This window comes from Gallinula chloropus (assembly GCF_964237585.1).
Source record: "Gallinula chloropus genome assembly, chromosome: 3".
Taxonomy (NCBI): domain Eukaryota; kingdom Metazoa; phylum Chordata; class Aves; order Gruiformes; family Rallidae; genus Gallinula; species Gallinula chloropus.
The window spans coordinates 106385564-106403719 of record NC_140087.1 but is presented as its reverse complement, the minus strand read 5'-3'; the positions used below and the strand labels follow the sequence as shown (position 1 = coordinate 106403719).

At 43.1% G+C, this 18156-nt stretch overlaps 1 protein-coding gene across 1 annotated transcript in view; it reads left to right on the top strand.

The window, feature by feature from the left end:
• Positions 1–12433: 12433 nt before the first annotated feature.
• MBOAT2 (membrane bound glycerophospholipid O-acyltransferase 2) overlaps positions 12434–18156 on the top strand; it is a gene marked incomplete at both ends in the record, with an annotated part of 89164 nt that continues 83441 nt past the window's right edge. Inside the window, one exon of the mRNA XM_084260997.1 lies at positions 12434–12505. Coding sequence (XP_084117123.1) covers positions 12434–12505 — 72 coding nt within the window. The remainder of the gene's footprint in view (positions 12506–18156) is intronic.

Here is an 18156-nt window from a genome sequence, read left to right as displayed (position 1 = left end):
GCAGGCAGAGTTATCCTGCTCTGAAAAGTCTACTCTGCAGCCACAAGAGATCTTCCACATCTGTGCTGCTTCCTTCCTTCCTGCTTTATCTCCTTCTCAGCACTGTAATGCCTCTCTACAATGTCTGTGCATTGTTCCCACAAAGAAAACATGACTTGCACACATAAAGATACAGGGGGGGTTGCCTTTTTTTTTGGTTGTTTAGGGTTTTTTTGCCTTTTTCCCTCCACAGCAGTAAGCATGAAAGTCTGAGTCTAGATCAGTAACGTGCAGACTTCAAAGGATTGAAACAGGCTGGTTTATTGGGTCCTGTAAGAAAACTGCAATGCTCCTCCCAGGATAATACAGCCAAAAGTTCCAAGCAGCACAGCATGCACACGGGTATTATGACCTCACATAAGATTCAGAAAGCAGCGTGGGATAGTAAAAAAAAACCCAAATAAGCCAAAACAAAGAGCTTTGCACTTCCCAACTTGCAGGGCAAACTCAAGTACATACATCAGCAAGTAGAAGAATGATGCAATTAAGCAGCATAGAACTTGTAATCCCTTTAATACAAGCACATCTGTCAACAAGCCTCCTCTAGTTAGGTGTAAAACACATGCTTCTGCCGTGCTGCCAAATTTAATATATAAAATTTTGGCAGATTTCTTTAGGATCTATGGGTGGAATTATATACAATCAATCTCACATGAATATATGAGATAATTATGTATTACAAAGATTGAATTGATGAACATTTTCTCCCTTATGTGATGGAGCTTTATCCCTGTTAAAGGTAATGTACTCCTCTCAAGCCTCAATGATTTAACTGATTTTCATGGCATTTCTTTTTACTGTAAAATTTAGAGCAAGAATCATGCCTTTCCTTTTGTTTATGTAGACCCATCATGCTGGACACCCTGCTAAACCTGTTCCATAACACAGTTTAAAGAAAGAGATCATCAAGGAAGCAGAGAAACCGAGGTCCAGCCTCTATATTCTTCCCCTAAGACACAAGCACCCAGCTGTTACCAAAAAAAGAAAGCCTTTGCAATCATTCTGGACTGACTAATTGCATATTTGCCACAAAAGACTTTTGGAGCTTATCATGAAAGCAAAGGGAAGTTGTTGAATCTCTGCTAAGACTCACACGGTTGATGACCTGGATCCTAGAGCAATGTCCAAATTGTTGAATAATGGCTGTAGAATCTCTTATAAAAGGGAGAAGAAACCTTAAGTGTGGAGTGTTTCCGTGTACATGTCGTGCCATGTCCCACAAGGAGATGGGAGGGGAAATAAAAGACATCAAGGAAAAAAAAAAAAAACCCAAACCCCAACAAAGTAGGTATAACCACAGCTAGGAGTAAACTGCAGGAAAAGGGGTGATTTACCCAAGTATTATCCTGAGCACCATCCAAAACATGGCATCAGCCCAGGCAATTCCAAAAGCCAAAAAGTGTGTATAAACTACTAAAGATTCTCTACAAGTGTGGTGAGAAGCATCTTTAATCTGTTTCCCCTTTATTTAGTGACATTGTTCCACAGATACATAAAAAGCCACAACTAGCATTTTCTTGAAGTTGATTATAATCAACTTCCTCAAACACGCAGTAATAAGACAAGTCTCTGCATGGTTGAATCATAGGGTTTCCCAGCAAGTTCCCTGAATTAACAGATTTCAACAGAAATCACGTTTTGTTGGGTTTTTTGTTTTGTTTTTTAGTCAAAGGTCTCTCTACAACTGGAAATTCCAGTCTAGAGGATGTCTATTGGCAACTCAGCATGGAGTGCCAGAAGAAACTGTTGAAGTCTGTTCTGCAAGCATTTGTCCATTTGTATCTATTTCACCCCCCTTTATGCCTGAATAGAAACTCCTGACCAACAATGTAAGTTGAGGCTGTACCTGGGTCCTTATGCTCTTATGCTCCATTTGGAAATGATGGGATTTATCTCAAACCTTTGTCGCTGCCCTAACTTGATAGAATCACAGATTCCATTCCACAACCCCTCTGGGTTTCAGTGTCTGACCGCCCTCACTGTAGAGTTCTCTTTTAAATTTAAGTGGAATTTCCCATCTTTCAATTCCTGCCCACTGCCACTTGCCCTTTCCAGGCAGCAGTGACAAGATGCTGGTTCTGTTGTCTTTTACTACCTCCCTTTTGGTATTTACACACATTGATAAGATCTCTTGAACCTTCTCTCCTCCAGGCTGAACAATTCCAGCACTCTCAACCTCTACTTGTATGACACATGCTCCATTCTCTTAACTATCTTTGTGACCCTTCACTGAACTTGGCTACGTGCTTGTCTCTGAGGCTGGGTAGCCTAGAACTGGACACAGCACTTGAGGTGTGATCTTCACCAGTAAGGAAGGGTCACTCCCCTTGACCTGATGTCAACACCAAGGATGCTGTTGGCATTCTTTGCTCTAAGTGCACTTTGCTGGCTCATGGTCAACTTTTTGTTCCCTGGGAGCCCTCCATCCTTTTCTGCAAAGCTGCTTTGTGGCCTTCAATGTGTACTAATGCCCAGGGGCTAATCCTCACCCACTGCAGGACTTGGCGCTTCCCTTTGTTGAACTTTATGAGGTTCATGAACAGGAGCTGGCCCGTTACTCCAGTGCACCAAGGTCCCTCTCAGTGGCAGCACATCCAACTGGTTTATCAAACTCTCCTCTCAACTTTGTGTTGTCTGAAAACTTGCTGGGGGTGCACTTGGTTCCCCATCATCCAGGTCCTTAACAAAGAGGTTAAACAGTACAGGCCCCAGTATCAACCCACATGGTACTGCACTAGTGACTGGCTTCCAGCTGGACTTCATGCTCAGCCCAACCCTTTAGGCCCAACAGTTCAACCAGTTTTCAGTTCACCTCACTATTTGTCTGTCTAGTCTGTACTTCGTTTGCCTGTGTGGTTGTTGCCAGAGAGAGCATCAAAAGCCTTGCTAAGGTCAAGGTAAACAACATGCACTGCCAGTTATTCCATTGCAGAAGGCAATCAGATCGGTCAGGCATCATTTCCCCTGCATATATCCATTCTGACAACTCCTAATCATCTTGTTCATTATATATTTGAAAATAGCTTCCACAAGGATTTGCTCTATTACCTTCCCAAGGATTGAGAGGATTCAGACTGGAGAAGAGGAGGCTGAGGGGAGACCTTATTGCTCTCTACAGTTACCTGAAAGGAGGTTGTAGTGAGGTGTTGGTTTCTTCTCCCTCATAACAGGACAAGAGGGAATAGATTCAAGTTATACCAGGGGAGGTTCAGATTGGATATTGGGAAAAAATTTCTTCATCAAGAGTAGTGAAGCATTGGAACAGGCTACCCAGGGAGGTCGTGGAATCACCGTCCCTGGAGCTGTTCAAAAACCAGGTAGATATGGCACTTCAGGAGATGGTTTAGAGGTTATGGCGGTGTAGTGCTTACGATTGAACTTGATAATCTTGAAGGTCTTTTCCAACCATGATGATTCTATGATTGAGATAAGGCTACTGGGCTTGTAGTTCCCTGGATTCTCCTCCTTGCCCTTCTAGAAGAGAGGTATATTTGCTTTCTTACAGTCCTCAGAATCTCCTGATTGCCATGACATTCCAGATGAAACTGAAAGAAGCCCTGCATGCATGGATGAATCCCACCAAATCCTACAGATTTGTGTATGTTCTATCTGTTTTTCCTAACTGGAACCTTCTCAAGTCAGGTTAAGTCTTAAGAGCTATAGACTTTTCCACTGATGTCCATAGCCTGAGATCCCTGAAAGGAAATCTTACCAGTAAAATCCAAGGAAAATAATTTAGCTGTGCTGTATAAATCACTCCATTTAGTTTAGCTGTGATATTTCTTCTATCTGTGTTAGAAGTAGGAAATGAACACTGTCAGTGACTGAGGATTGCCTCTTGAGCAACCTGTACCTGATCAATATCTAAAACTACTGTTCTTACTGGTGAATGACATATAGATATTAAAAGGTGAAAAAAGCATTAGAAGTCACTGAGGGCATTTGCCTGCAGAATCATATAGTGATACTGGCAACATAAATCTGGTTTAGAGAAAGGAAGACAAATCTCTCACAAAACTGGAACAAAATTATAGCAATCAAAAAAGAGCCAGACTCCTCCTTGTGAAAAGAATATGAAACCATATTTTTCCAAACAAAAAGCATAACTTTTATACCTAAAAACTGGAGATAATGCAAAAATGAAAGCAATCATCTCCATGGCTTTGAGAACTGAATTTTGAAGTTTCTGATCAAATTCCTGTTATTGTACTGCTAAGGAAGCAGCCTTGTTCACTGAACTGAAACGATACTGGAAGAGCTTCCTGTTTAAAACAGCAGGGAGTGCAGCCCTGAGAACATCAATCACAGTTCATGGTATTAAGGCGACTGGAGCATTGCAGGAACAGGGCTCCATTCAGCTTCAAGGGTCCCCTGCAACATTATATACTGCAGAATCCCAACGTTAGTATTTCTTCACTGTGACACAGTAAGTGTCTAACAGAAACTGGTATAGTTAGGAAGAGATGGAACAACTTCACAGCGCCAGAGAATCCAATCAGTGGTCCAGCACCCTCTTGCTCTGGCGTCTTTCAAAAAAGGTGAAAAAAAAAATCTGAGGAGTCAATTGCATAATAATCCACACACCAGTGTGTTCCACAGGACAAGTAACAATTGCTTAGCTTAGTAACTGAAAGTCCAAGGCTTAACGATTTATATCCCTTGTAATTTTAAACTATGTCTACAATTGCTGGCATTTTAAAAAATGCCTTTAAAGTGGCTTTGATTTTCTGGTATTGATTTCCACAGAATAACTACATATTTTTAAGATTTGCTGTCTGTTCTACATTCTTTAATAGAATTTTACTTTAATACGGGATTTTTAGGAGAAAACTAAGAAGAGTTAAGTGCTTCACTGTTCTCTCAATTTTGCAATAATTGCACTCTGTGTTTAAACAAGACAAGGAAATATAGCCAGTGCTCCTATAAAATCTTCAGCACTCACAATTCCTTGTTAAAAGTAAATGTACTCATAATTTGTCAATTAAAATGTCAAAACAAGCAGCAACATGCCAGACAGATTTTTCTCTCTACATCTTCCTTTTCTAACTATGTGGTCAAATTCTTATGAAATGGACCACTCTGATCTCCTTAACAGAGTACAGCATGTTGATGTTACGAACAGTTTTTGCTATATGCACACATGTATCTTAATCTTCACATAAGTGATGAAGGTGCTACCATCTTAAAGCAAGAGATGGAATACTGCCTATGCGTTCAGGCAGTTTAATCTTTCACAGCCCTAAATATTCCCAAGTACAGTTTAGAGACGTGTTAAATTTGCTATCATCTTAAATATCCATTTCAAAAATCATAGAGGACATGACAGCCAAACTCTACTCTTACATACAGTTTACGGGGTCAAAAGAATGTAAAACTGTGTAAAATACAGCAGAATAAAATATATCCAATGTGATAATGCTTTAATTGAACTGACGGGGAAAAATCTGGATTTTATATATAGATTGGTATACCCCATTTACTAAAATGCTTCCTTAGTTTCCTAAGTACGTTTTCTGGAAAATAATTCATATCCTGAAGTGTTTCATGTTTATACACAGCATTCAGAGACAATGCTGTTTGACCAAAAGACTGAACAAATTAACATCTTTGCTTATGCAAATAACATCACTTATATAAATGGAATACATATCTAAGCTTGTATATAACTTGAAGTAACAATCAGAAACTCTTAATACTAATGTACATTGTTGCTACTGCTCACAGAAGGTTCCAGCATCGGGCATGCTGTGGGGAGAACTACACTATTATGGCTGTGTCTCACAAATTTGCATTTGGACAAGGCCTCACATGTTCACAGAGGGACACTTAGGAGATGGAATAGCAAAGGAAGATGCAACTAACAACATTAAATCTCAACAGCATACTTTTACACTCAGTGGCTGACTGGTGTGAGGCTCCAGGTCCATTCCCTCTCAGGTCTCTAGATCTCAGAGTTGAGTAATGCTTCCCCTATCCTGCTGCTCTGAAAGGTGAATGCTTACCCACCCGAACAGGCAGCAGCCATGTCTTGCTTCTTGTACCCAGCAGGAGAAAGGCACTGGGGAAGAAGGTGGGACCTGGAGCAATTCCAGAAACATTCAGGCTCTGACTCCGTGACAAGTTCAATTGCACCAGGCTGCTCCAGGCTCTGGCTGACAAGTCTAATACCCTGAATACCCACTTCCTACTCATTACCTGACACTCACCTTGATGCCAACACACACCACTGGCTTTGGCTGCTACGCAGTCCGACATGACTTAGTGGCTGGCAAAGAGGTGGCACCTCAAGCTGTGCTGGCTGATGCTGCTGAAGCCAGAAGTAGCAAGGGAGTAATTTTAAGAGCAGAAGCCTCCAAACTGTGTGTGGAGGAGGAGACATTAGTAACAATGAGATGAGTAGGAATTAGGTGTGATATGACCAAGCCTATCCTTTTCAGTGTTGATATGTGCAATTTTTATAAGGAATCTAAAATTAGTATCAGACAGTAAAGCTAATAAGATGCATGTACACTGAAAATGTCTTACAACAAAACCCACAGAAAATATTCCAAAAATAAGAGGGTAATTGAAGCTTAAATGAATGGACAAGGACTAACCCCAGAAATCCCTCAAGGAAAAATTCCTACTCCTTACTAAACAGAAACACGACCAGGATTGAACACGATAATTCATAAACACAGGAAGAACCATCCTGAACTAAGTACCACTGACCATATGGACTGAGAAAGCTATTTAGGGCGAGCCAGTCCTGGGGGACAGAAAAAGAAAATTCCACAGTCCTCCCTTTCTCTGAATTAACTGTGAACCTGAAGCAACTGAAAGGAAAACTTATTTGGTAAGCTTAACTTTAAATTGTATTTTTGTTATTTACTTTGCACCCCTCCTACACGTCAACCTTTGCTCTTAGAATAAACTCACTTTACTCTGCAAGCTTATCTTGGCATTAAAAGGAATTCTTAAGCAACTCTGGGATGAATAAGGCATATTATTTTTTCAGAAACAATTGATCCAAATACAGAAGAGTCTTAGTCCTATCTTGTCGCACTCACCTAGGGCAAGTGGTAAGAACCCTGGGAACTGAGCTCTCTAAACTGCAAGGATCAGCTTCAGAACCTGTAACATCAGATACCGAGAAAAGGCAGGTCTCCCCTTTCAGCCAAAGGACACACAATACAAAGCCCAGAAACCTGAGAGACTTGTTAAAAGCAGTTATTTCCATGCCCTGATATTACAGTGTGACTAGAAATTAAACTAAATTGTGTACTTGCTGTAAATTCATTCATATGTGTTTAATCTGAATGTGCTTTTTAAAATAGAGTTAAATCAATAAATTTGTCAATTCTTTAATACTGTTTTATAGTAGTAGGCTCCTTGCAGAGTTATCACCAGCCTCTCCCATCCACCATTATTGTCACAGCTCAGTAAATACCTAATTAAGCTCAAATACACTGTTCTTAAACTCACAACTTAGTTTGCAGTTCACTACTTTTATTACAGTTCTGAAAAAGGGCTTCTATTCCCCAAATTTTTCCATCATCAGAATGACAATTCCCCAGTTGCAAGTGGCGCTAGTTATTACACTCCGAAATATTTGTACTGTTTCCCCAGAAAGAATCAGTATAATTTGCTTTAAAAAGGCAACTCACTCATTTATAACAGTAACCATACGACTACTTGTTGAAGTCAGTTGGTTTGCCCTTGTCATGAAAGCAGGAAGCTCCTTTAGTGAGGAAACGATGATTGCTAAGATCTGTACCTGAGAGTTTATATTTACAGCTTAATAGTGAAGGCAGCTTTCAACCAACCCTCTTTATGAAGCTCTGCTTGATTTTACTAATTGACTTAGTGTTATAAATGAAAACCAAAGTGGAGTGAGTTGAACATGAGTCTATTTTTGAGAGACATCGTTGCATCTCCCCATCAGGGAATTTACAAAACTTCAGCACTTTGAAGAAAGTTGGTCCAAAACAGTTTTATGATAGAAATTGGTTGCTGTCTTAAATGAGAGAAGCTTGCTAGCTCTCAGAGTAGCTGTAAGACCAAACCAACAAGTCAAAAATGTTCTGCTAAAAGAGTCAAAGCACGACTTTAGCTATCCTGTAGCTAGACTGTAGAAAGGTATTAATATTTTTCCTAAGTAGAGCGCCAAACAAATGTTACTTCGGCTGGCAATCAACAGTATCACCATGAATAATCCCTACTAATATTAGCAAGAATCACATTGGGCACTAAATTAATAATGTAGCAGAACTGGCTAATTAAAGATTATATTAGTTCAGAAAACAGCTGACATGTGTGAGGCTTATTGTGCTGTACAGAATATTTGAAGCAATAGCAGAAGACTGCTTAGGAAGAAAGGTGAGGCAAAGATATAAACAAATGCCAAAAATGTCAGTAGTAGATTTTTTATGAAGAGCAATTCAGTCTGACTGGCAGCAGCTTTTCCAGAAATATTCTTCACTTCGGAATGAAGCCTTGAGTATTTTATGCTAAGCAAAGCCAGGTAAGTAAGGCTCAAGTAAGACCTTCCTGTGGAAAAGCGATCACCTCTTTATAGCTAACACTGAAATCCATTTTCCTTTTCATCTATTTTGCTAAAAGGAGTTTCAATAATTATTCCTATTTTCTGATTGTGAATGCATTCCCAGAATGACCTTATCAAACAAACAGAGCAACAAAAACTGAACACAATGGTACATCTAGTTACTCTGTCCCACTGTCCCTTCCTGTCCTCCACCACAGCGCTTCTGTTTCTTGTTCTTTATTGTATAATGTCATATGGGAAGACCGGTATTGTAAACATCTGAGAATCTTCAATTGCCATTCAACTAAACAAAGTTTACAGGAAACCTCTGGTGTTTGTTACATCAACGTCACATCATTCTGGCAGATTAAGTAATCTCTGTAGAAATGAAAGATGCCTTTCTGATTATTTTTATACCTAAAAACTATAAGCACTTATGGGATCATAAAAACTTAATCACAGAACATCAGAAGAAGTTCATCTAATGCCAAGCTACTCTCCAAGGATTATTTAAATCAACACATCCTCCTGCATTTTGACTGACAGCCTCTGGCGGAAAGAATTTCCTAATGGAAATACCAATTCTTGTTCTCTTACATGAAAAATTTAAAACAGTAACAAAGTAAGTATTGTTTCTTGAAAACTGTCCAAGTTACATGACATTTTATAGATCCACTACTCTGGGTATGCTACTTCCTTTGTATCACTCACCAGCCTTCTCTTCCACAGCACCGTTTAACTTTGAGGACTAATTGCACTGTGTCAATGTGATGCGGAACGCTACCTGTTGGCAGCCAGTGCTTCATCTTCCCACACACAACATCATATTCTCACACAGGCAGGAAGTTCTCTGAAAACATATGTAACGAAATCTTTATAAAAAAAGTAGAAAGAAAAGGGAAAAGCAGAAGACCTAGTTTTACTGCAGTGCCCGTGAAAGCCCTTACTAACATTTTACAGCAGACATCAAAAGACAGGCTACTTTTCTATGTCAGAAATTGCTTATTTTCCTATTACTTTCCTTTCAATCAACATTTGTATGCTTCACTTGCGAACCTAGATTTTAAACTCTGTGGGGCAGGAGCCCTTCTTTTCTTTCATGTAACCAGTCTCCCCTATCACTACAAAGGGACTGTTATTTTGGGACTATCATTCTGTGACTATTTTTAAGATGTATTTCTTTGATGTTGTCCTCCCCAAAGCACACCTTCCTAAATAAGAGCCCAAGAACATCTTCCCAAAACACTGCATTTCTCCAGTAGAAGCTTGTGAAAGATACAATTATGTAACACAATGCCATAGCTGGTAACTGTTTATAATGATATTGTTATTTACAGTATAGATAAATGAATCTTTCAAGTATAAACTCTTAAGATCCTAGAAGTCATGTAGGGAAGCATACTATTGCATTTTCTGAGCACTGCATTAACACATAGATTGAAAAAAAAAATTACCAGTAAATCAAGGTCTGTGTTTGAAAACCAACTGACATTTCTGCTGCGATATCATGAGCTTGTTCTCAGCATTTTATTATCAAAAGTAAGGAGTTCATTCAGTAGGTCAATTATTTGCTGCGAATATTTCGTGGAAGTCACAGTAACACCACCTCCATCCTTTCTTGTGACTAGACTATGATTCAGAATTAGCTACCAGCCTTTTCTAAAGCAGTTATTTTGTGTTCTTTTAAGAATGTTTAGGTTAAGATTTCCACGTAGGTATAGATCTTCTTACTAAAAGAAAACCAGAGAAGATCGGTTTAGTCTTTACATACAATGTATAGTGTAACATGGACTGAGCCTAGTGGCACCGCATTCCTACAAAGTTACTCACATGTATATATAATATACAGGTTTAGATTTAAGGGACTGATTTGGAGCTAATTGGGAAAAGTGTGTATGGGGAGGTTCCCCTTTCTGAAAGCAACTCTCATTGCTTTACTACAAAAACATCATGCTATAGCTTCTGAAGCTGCAGATGCCACCACAATTGTAATGGCCTGTCATGCAGTGAAGAGATCTAATTAAAACCGCTTATTTGTACCTATTAGCCAGTCTCTTTAAATGCAGACAAAAGATCTTACCACAAGCTAAAACAGAGTGTGGTCTGAAATTCAGTAAAAGCAACAACGGATGTTTTCAGATAATTACACTTACCTCCATTTTCCTGCTACTCCCAATTAGCATTAACTGTGAGCTTAAAAGGCTACGTAAATCACTATACCTGGCCCCTACTCCAAACATGGTTCAGACTGTTAGCATGATATTGGACAGGACATTCAGTCTTTCACCTCCTTAAAATAGCGAAATTTTTGTGTTGAGGGTAAATTACTGATGGCAGCATGGCTTAGAGGTATAATATACAATACTTACAAAAAACACTTACTAAAGTGTAAGAATAAACTGCAGTTTTCTTTCAAGAGACCCAAGATTCTTAAGTTTTATAGGTAGGAGCAGTATATTCCTTTGGGGGCTCCTTCACTGCATCATTTAGAACAATTAAAAGTTACTTTGTAAGACAAAATCCTCAACACTAGCGCAACAGAAAGGTCTAACACAAAAGAGGTGGGCAGGGCACTATATTGGAATGATTTAATAAATACTTTACTGCACGAGGTCTTCTGGTAGAGCCTGCTGTGCTTCCCAACGTGAAGCTTGCACTCAAGACTTCACTCTTTGTTTCACACTGGGCAGTGGCCACAGGGAAGAGCTGTGCTGAGCATCAGTTTCTTACCATCGGCATCACATTGCTTCTTGCTTGCTTTAAGGAAGTTGCCTTGCTAGGCTGGACCTACTGAGAAAGTACTCACAGCTGTACTGCTTCAGGCTTCTGTATTTAAGCACAGGCCATTAATAAACTAAAAAAATGTGGCTTACGGCCATGACATAGAGACTTCCTTAAGACAACAGGCGCTTGTAGAAAGTGGCTTTTACCCAATTTTTGTGATGTTTTCAGGTGCCAGGCCACCCTCACAGCCTGGGTGTATCCATCACTCACCCCCCATCGCCTACACTGAGCGCGGAGCTGCCAGCGTCCCGGATCTAGCCAAGGGGACACTCCTAGGAGCAGACCACGGGCTGACTGTACCTCAACACACTCCTCGCCACACAGATTCGCGCTACCCTCAGCCACAGATACCCCCACAGCTTCCACCTGCCCAGGGCTGCCAGCACCCCGCTTCCTCGGGAAGCTGCCCTGTCACGCTGGCCCTGCTTCCCCACCCCGCGCACAGAGGTGCCATCCCACCTCAGGTGCTCCCACCCGTCTCCCTCGCCCTGAGCTCTCGGCGAGGCCGCGCGCACCTCACCGCCGGCCTGAGCTCCGCACGCCGTGAAGGCGAGGGCGAGGCGAGGCGCGGCGCGGCCGCGCCCCTGCCCCGCAGCGCCGCCTGGCGCAGAGCGAGGCCGCGCCGACCCCTGCGCGGTACCTGCGCGCAGCTCCTACCAGCCCTCAGCGCAGAGCGGCCGTCACAAAACCACCTCCTCTCCTTCCCCCACAGCCCACCCCGTGATTTACCTCAACGACCCCCCGCCCGCCCAGGAACCATCTTCCCCCTCCCGCCCCCCACGCCGGGCCACGGTCGCTGGCGAAGGGGAGCCGCCTCATCCCGCCCACCTCGCCGGGGGGCGGGGATTGGGCGAGCTCGGCCGTCACTCCGCGGCGATACTGTACGTGGGTTGGTCGTCGACGCTGTCAGTCAGCGGCGGGGGCGCGCCGGCCCCTTGTTGTCACGGCGCCGTGCGGGGCTGGGGCTCTTCGCGCCGCCGCTGCCGTTGTTGCCGCCGCTGCCGCCGCGGGAGCCTGGAAGGGGAGCGGCGCGGCTCCGCCAGCCTCGTCGCCCGTTCTGTCGGCGTGGGAGGAGGCGCCCTCGCCATGGCCACCAGCACCACAGGCTCCACGCTGCTGCAGCCCCTCAGCAACGCCGTGCGGCTGCCCGTCGACCAGGTGAGGATGGGGAGGCGCCTGCCCCGCCGCTGCCTCCCGGGGGCTCGCCGGGGAGGGGCGGCGCCGCGCCGAGCGAGCGCCCCCGCGCCGCTCCGCGCAGACCCGCCCCGCCCCATCCCCCCGCGGCCCCTCCATCCTCCCCGCCTCCACCGGGGGGAGGGTGGGCAGCGCCTATCGGGGCGGCGGCCGTTCCCCTCACGCCCCTGTGGGTGAGGGAAGGGTTGGGGGAGGGTGGGGGGCGTATGCGGCCCGCGGGGGGGCGCCGGGGTGGGGAACTGCGGCCGCGCTCCGCGTGCAGGTGCGCTCGCGCCGCCGCCCGGCCCGGCCTGACCCGACCCGCCTCGTCCCGTCCCGTCCCGTCCCGCAGGTCGCGTCTTCGGACTGCCCAGGGTCAGGCCGCGAGGGCTGCGGTCGCGGCCGGGACGGCCAACTTGTTAGCATCCCGCTTTGGGCAGATGCGGCTCCGCGGCTGGCAGCGGGGCCGGTGTCGGGTCAGCAGTGCGAGCGCCGGGCGCTGCCCGCCCGTGCCGGGCGGCGCGCCGTGCCTGGGCGCGTCCGGCAGCGGTGTCTAAGCGCAGCCTTAAACAATAACGCGTGCGGCACGGAGCGCTCGTGGGAACCCCCGTGGGCCTTGGTGGGCAGCGCGTCCCTGGGGTACCTTTTGTCCGAGCGAGGTAAAGATCCCTGGGGGCTGTTGATCCCGTTACCCGCACGCAGCGCCGGCGGGTTACAAAACCAGCCTGGGAAGCTGAGGTTTGAGGGGCTTAACGACTGAAGTTGTGCGGGGTGTTTGTGTGGGGGAAGTGGGCTGGACCTCCTGACTCCACAGAACATTCGTGTGGCGATGAATGCGTAAGGAAAGTACCCTGAAGTAACTCCTCCTGTAAATTTTGTGGCAGCGGGAAGTTTCCCACAAATAATTCTTTCTAAAGAAGCAACAATCTCCGTTAATGTGTAAATGAATGGACGAAACGCATCCAGGAAAGGAGCCCGTGTTCACACAGAGGGAGATTTTCATGGTTTGGGTTTACCACCTACACCTAGTAAGTGAGAAAGTATTCGGAAACAAAATGCAGAGCGAGGAGCACGACTAGTAAAGAGTTTTGGAAGTGCACAGACTACACGCTCTTTCCTTTTCCTTATCCCCTTCCCCCAGCAGTTTGTTTGAATTAAGGGGAGAGATCCTTAGGTTAGGTTAAGGATACAGACCAAAAAGTGTCTTCTAGAAAACTGACAAAAGCAGGGAAGTTTACACTGGGCTTGGTATGATGGAAGAGATGCTGTGTGTGACTTACAGTGTTACCTGCATCTGGGACTGATGGCGCCAAATGGCTCAGTGCCTTGTGTGTGCAGGCTGCAAGCTCTTCTTGGCAGGTGCTGTGTGTTTGTTTCAGTAAAGCATTTAGCTGCTACAGGGCACTGTAACACAAATAGGAGATGACCATCTATTTATGGCCTGATGCTAGCATCATGTAATTGTCTAGACGTAATAGTAGTCATAATTTTAATTGCTTCATGACGTAGTGTAGCTTCTACCAGACTTACTTTAAATGCTGTGGATACGGCATTTCGATGATAATGAAGTTAGTTTTTTATCAAAGCCTGGAAAACTTCCCTGTATTGAATGTTTAGCAACAGATGCTCCTGTAAAGCCAAGATGTCCTTATGAATTACTATTTGAGTTTTGTTGAAGCTTTTTGGGATAATCACAATGGAAGGTGGCTAAACACATGGTGTAAAATATTTTTATAAGCAGTTAAAGTTTGCATACTTTGGTTTTAGATATCAGTGGACTGTACATAGTAGAGGTCCAGTTGTGTATGAAGAGCACTGATAATGACTGGAGTATGAATTGAAGAGTTAGAAAATTAGGCTGCGCTGAGGAGAATGTTGTCTATAACTAAAAAAAAGGCAAAGTTAGACTTTTGTAACTTCTCAGCCTGAGAGTTTATCTTGATAGTAAGTGTGTAATACAGAAAGAATGTGAAATGTGTTCAGTGTAATCAAGTCAAAGGTAGTAAAAGAGAGAATGAGGGCAGAGAAGAAAAAGAAAGTGCTGGTACTCTTTGTGTGTGTGCGCTCACAGATTATGCATGATGTTCAGTGATATATATGCATAACTCGGTATGTAAATGTAGCTGAGTTTTTTAAAAACCTCTGCTTTCTGCTTTGTATTTTCTTTTCACTACTTGAGCAAAATCTATACTGTGATTACCAGCACATCAGGTACTTGAAATGGGTGCTCCAGAATAGTACCACCACTGAGAACTGGTGGAGGTGAATGGGGTTTGTTCCTGTGCTTCTGTGTTTCAGTTTTGACCACAAGTAGATTCTGATGTGATTGTAATTTAAGTTTAAGCTGTTACTGTCTAATTATTCTGCTTTAAAGTTTTAGTGAAGGCAAAGGCATGTAACTCTGGGAGGACAATTCCAGGTAGCATGTGTCAATGTTAATTGACTGTCTGTGTGTCCTATCAAATGGATGGAGGAACCATGTCTATTTGGTAGTGAACAGAAGTAGAAATGTCAGTTGAAGGTGGAGCTGCTGTCTCCAAGACTGAACCAATTAATCAGATCTACATCTGTGTGTGGATTGAATGTAGGAAATTGATAATTCTTTGACTTAATGCTTGATATGCACTGAGGCACTGATTTGTTTGAGAATGGTGTTGGTTGTGTGCTAGTTGGAGCTCACTGTAAAAGATGGAGGATGAACAGATCTACCAGAGCTGTTTGACACACTTGTAAGAATGGTCTTCTCACTGTGCTCAACTGCTTTGCCAGAGAAAAGCTTTGCTTTAACAGAAGCTGTTCCTAGATATTTCTTTCTGGTACTAGTGTACTAGTTAGCTATAGGAATGGAGAAGAACTTGTTTTCCACCGTTGTGCCTCTCTGCCAACGAGGTATTATGTGATAACTTGTCACTATGTTAACCCTTCCTTTGGCTCTTTTTTTTGTCTTGCACCAAGTTAACTGAAATGGCTACCAGGAAAAGCTAATGCATATTTCATAGGCTTCTTGTTCCAATTTTTCCATTGTTATTTGCTGTCATTTGGTGCAAGAGAAGATGCTTGGCGTGAACAGGAACCTACAATTATCTCTGTAGATTTGTGAAGGCAAACTTGCATATCTTTCTGTTGTATTTTATCATAGGAAAAAGCCTAAATCATTCTTTGGCAGTGAAAAGCCTTCTAAGAACTGTGTTTTCACTTCCTGGAGAGCTGAAGTTTGCTACTCAACCAAGGAAGCATCTAGTTGACAACTGTATCAAGTTGGGTCCTTAAAGTCAATGAATGAATGTTAATGTATCACAGTATTCCTTCTGTCCTCTTAGGGGAGAGAGTGAGTAGAAGCAGGTATGTCCTTCCCACCCTTGACAGCTGAAGAGGAGTATGGGAAGGATTATCATAAAAACTTGGCTGCTAGAGAATCGTGTGTTGCATAATGCATCGAGGTTGCAACTTGAATGATTTTGTTAGTTGTGTCTCTCACCTAGGCTGCTGTCTTTGCTGCCTGTGCTCCTGCCATCTTTGTATCTCTGCTGCCACCGCCTTTCTCTGAGGTGAAGCCTAAGTTGGACCTTGGTCCGTTTCTCGTTCTGGCGTTGTCTTGTGGATTGACAAATGGCTTCTCTTGGTGACATGTCAGCTTACCCGTCGTTAAATTGGAGATAAGCTGTGAGATGAGAGTGGTTCTACGAGAGCAAAGCTTTCTTCTTGGCTTTAGGTCTCTGGGGAAAGGTGGATTCAAAGAATAATCTTTTGCAGTCACTGCTTCCACCAGAGGGAGCAAACTTTTTATCTGAAAGTTGGCAAAAATGCTATAGGTTATTCCTGCCCTTTATTTGCCATAGAAACCTAACTACAGTAGAGGATGCTGAGCAAGGGATATAGCAGTTCAGCTATGTCAATATGTCAGTGTGAATTTTTTGTATGGGTCATCTACAAGATTGATCTTGAGATCCCAAAATAAGATGGACAGCTGGAAGAACTAAGATAACTTCAGTGATTTTCTTCTAGATAAGAAAAGAAAGAGTAAGGCTCTGTCTGCTAACAGTATAGCTATGTGAAGATGTCTGCACAGAATAAGATGTCATGCTTCTAACTATGGATTTCAATTGAAACCTGGGATGTAAAGACAAACGGTGTTGTTTTTTCATTGTTATTAGGTTTTTATCACAATCTGACATTAGCTTCTATTTGGATACATCTGTTTATTTGTGTAGAATAAACATAATTTTCCACATGAGCACCATTAACCTTCAAAGAATCAAAACTGACCTTTTCCTTATAGAACAGGCATAAAAGCTAAGGCCACCTAAACATGAACTGTACAAACCACACGAACTTCCTTAATTTAGCAATCACAGGCCAGTCTGCTGTGCCTACGCCTTGGTGTAACTGTCTGAATACGCTTCCTTGTGCGGAGGGCTACCAGCGCTGCTTTCCACGTGTGCTCAGCGTCCTCAGTTCCACATAGCAGCAGTTGTCACTGGTGCATTTTTACCTTGTGCATATGTATGAAATGCTTATTTCTCACATGCATGGGATTGGTAAGATGTATCTGCAATTGGTTTTTTTTTTTTTTACTTTTTGATACTTTAGTGATGAGCCACAGCCTCCAAGACCAGGCTTGAAGGTGGTGTATGGAATCATTTTGCTGAGGAGCAGTATGTACCTGGTTTGTTTGCAGGGAACATCTGGATGTATATCTTACTTAGCTCTCGTTATTTCACAAAACTTTGGGCATTAGTGATGCCTTAACCTCCCCTGTTTTCTCTTAAGGCAACCTAAAGTAGCCTCCTGAGGACAGAAATGGTCTTACTGCTTTTTGTCTAAACATGGAGTGGAAATCAGTAAACTCATCCTGTATAGGTGTCCAGAATTAAGATGGCCTAATGTTTGTCCTTAGCATTATTATATGAAAACAATGAAGTGAAGAGTGGCCCAAGCTTTATTCTCTTTCCACATTGATTCTTAGACCCATGTGTGCAGCCGTGAAATACACGGCAGCACATTATTGATTTTTCTGATGTGACCCAGGAAGCTTGTGAGTAACAGAAGTGAGTAAAAGTAGCATTCATGGGTAGTATAAAACCCAAACATTCAAGATAAGGGAGTGGTAGGATAAGAAGATTGTGCCCCTACTTTGCCCTCTACTTTCCTTATCCACTGCTGGCAGCGGTCAGAAAAAGGAAGGGTGGATACCAAAGCACAATATTCCGTGACAATAAATGGTGATTTATTGGATGGGTGAAAAGAAATTGGGGGAAAAAAAAAGTCCTGTTCTCCATTCTATACGTGCTGCTTCAATGGTTGGATGGTTTGAATTGTTTGAATTCGCGAGCAAAGTCCAGGGACAGTGTTTTTACTGGTTTCTTAATTTCCCTTTGGAATTAGTGGAAGGGAGGAAGGGAATAATATAATCAGAAGGATCCTATTCTTTGTGTGGTAAGACCTTTCCTATGTTTTAATATTAATGTTTAGATGTTGACTTAAATCTCCAGGTATTGTTGGTTGAAATTACTCTGTAATTAAAAATGTGTAAAGAAGGATGCAACTGTGTGGATAGGAGAGGCTTGGCTAGAGAAAGTAATGATGTTGAAAGAAGGAGTGGCAGCTGTAATGACCACAATCAGAAAAGAAAGCAG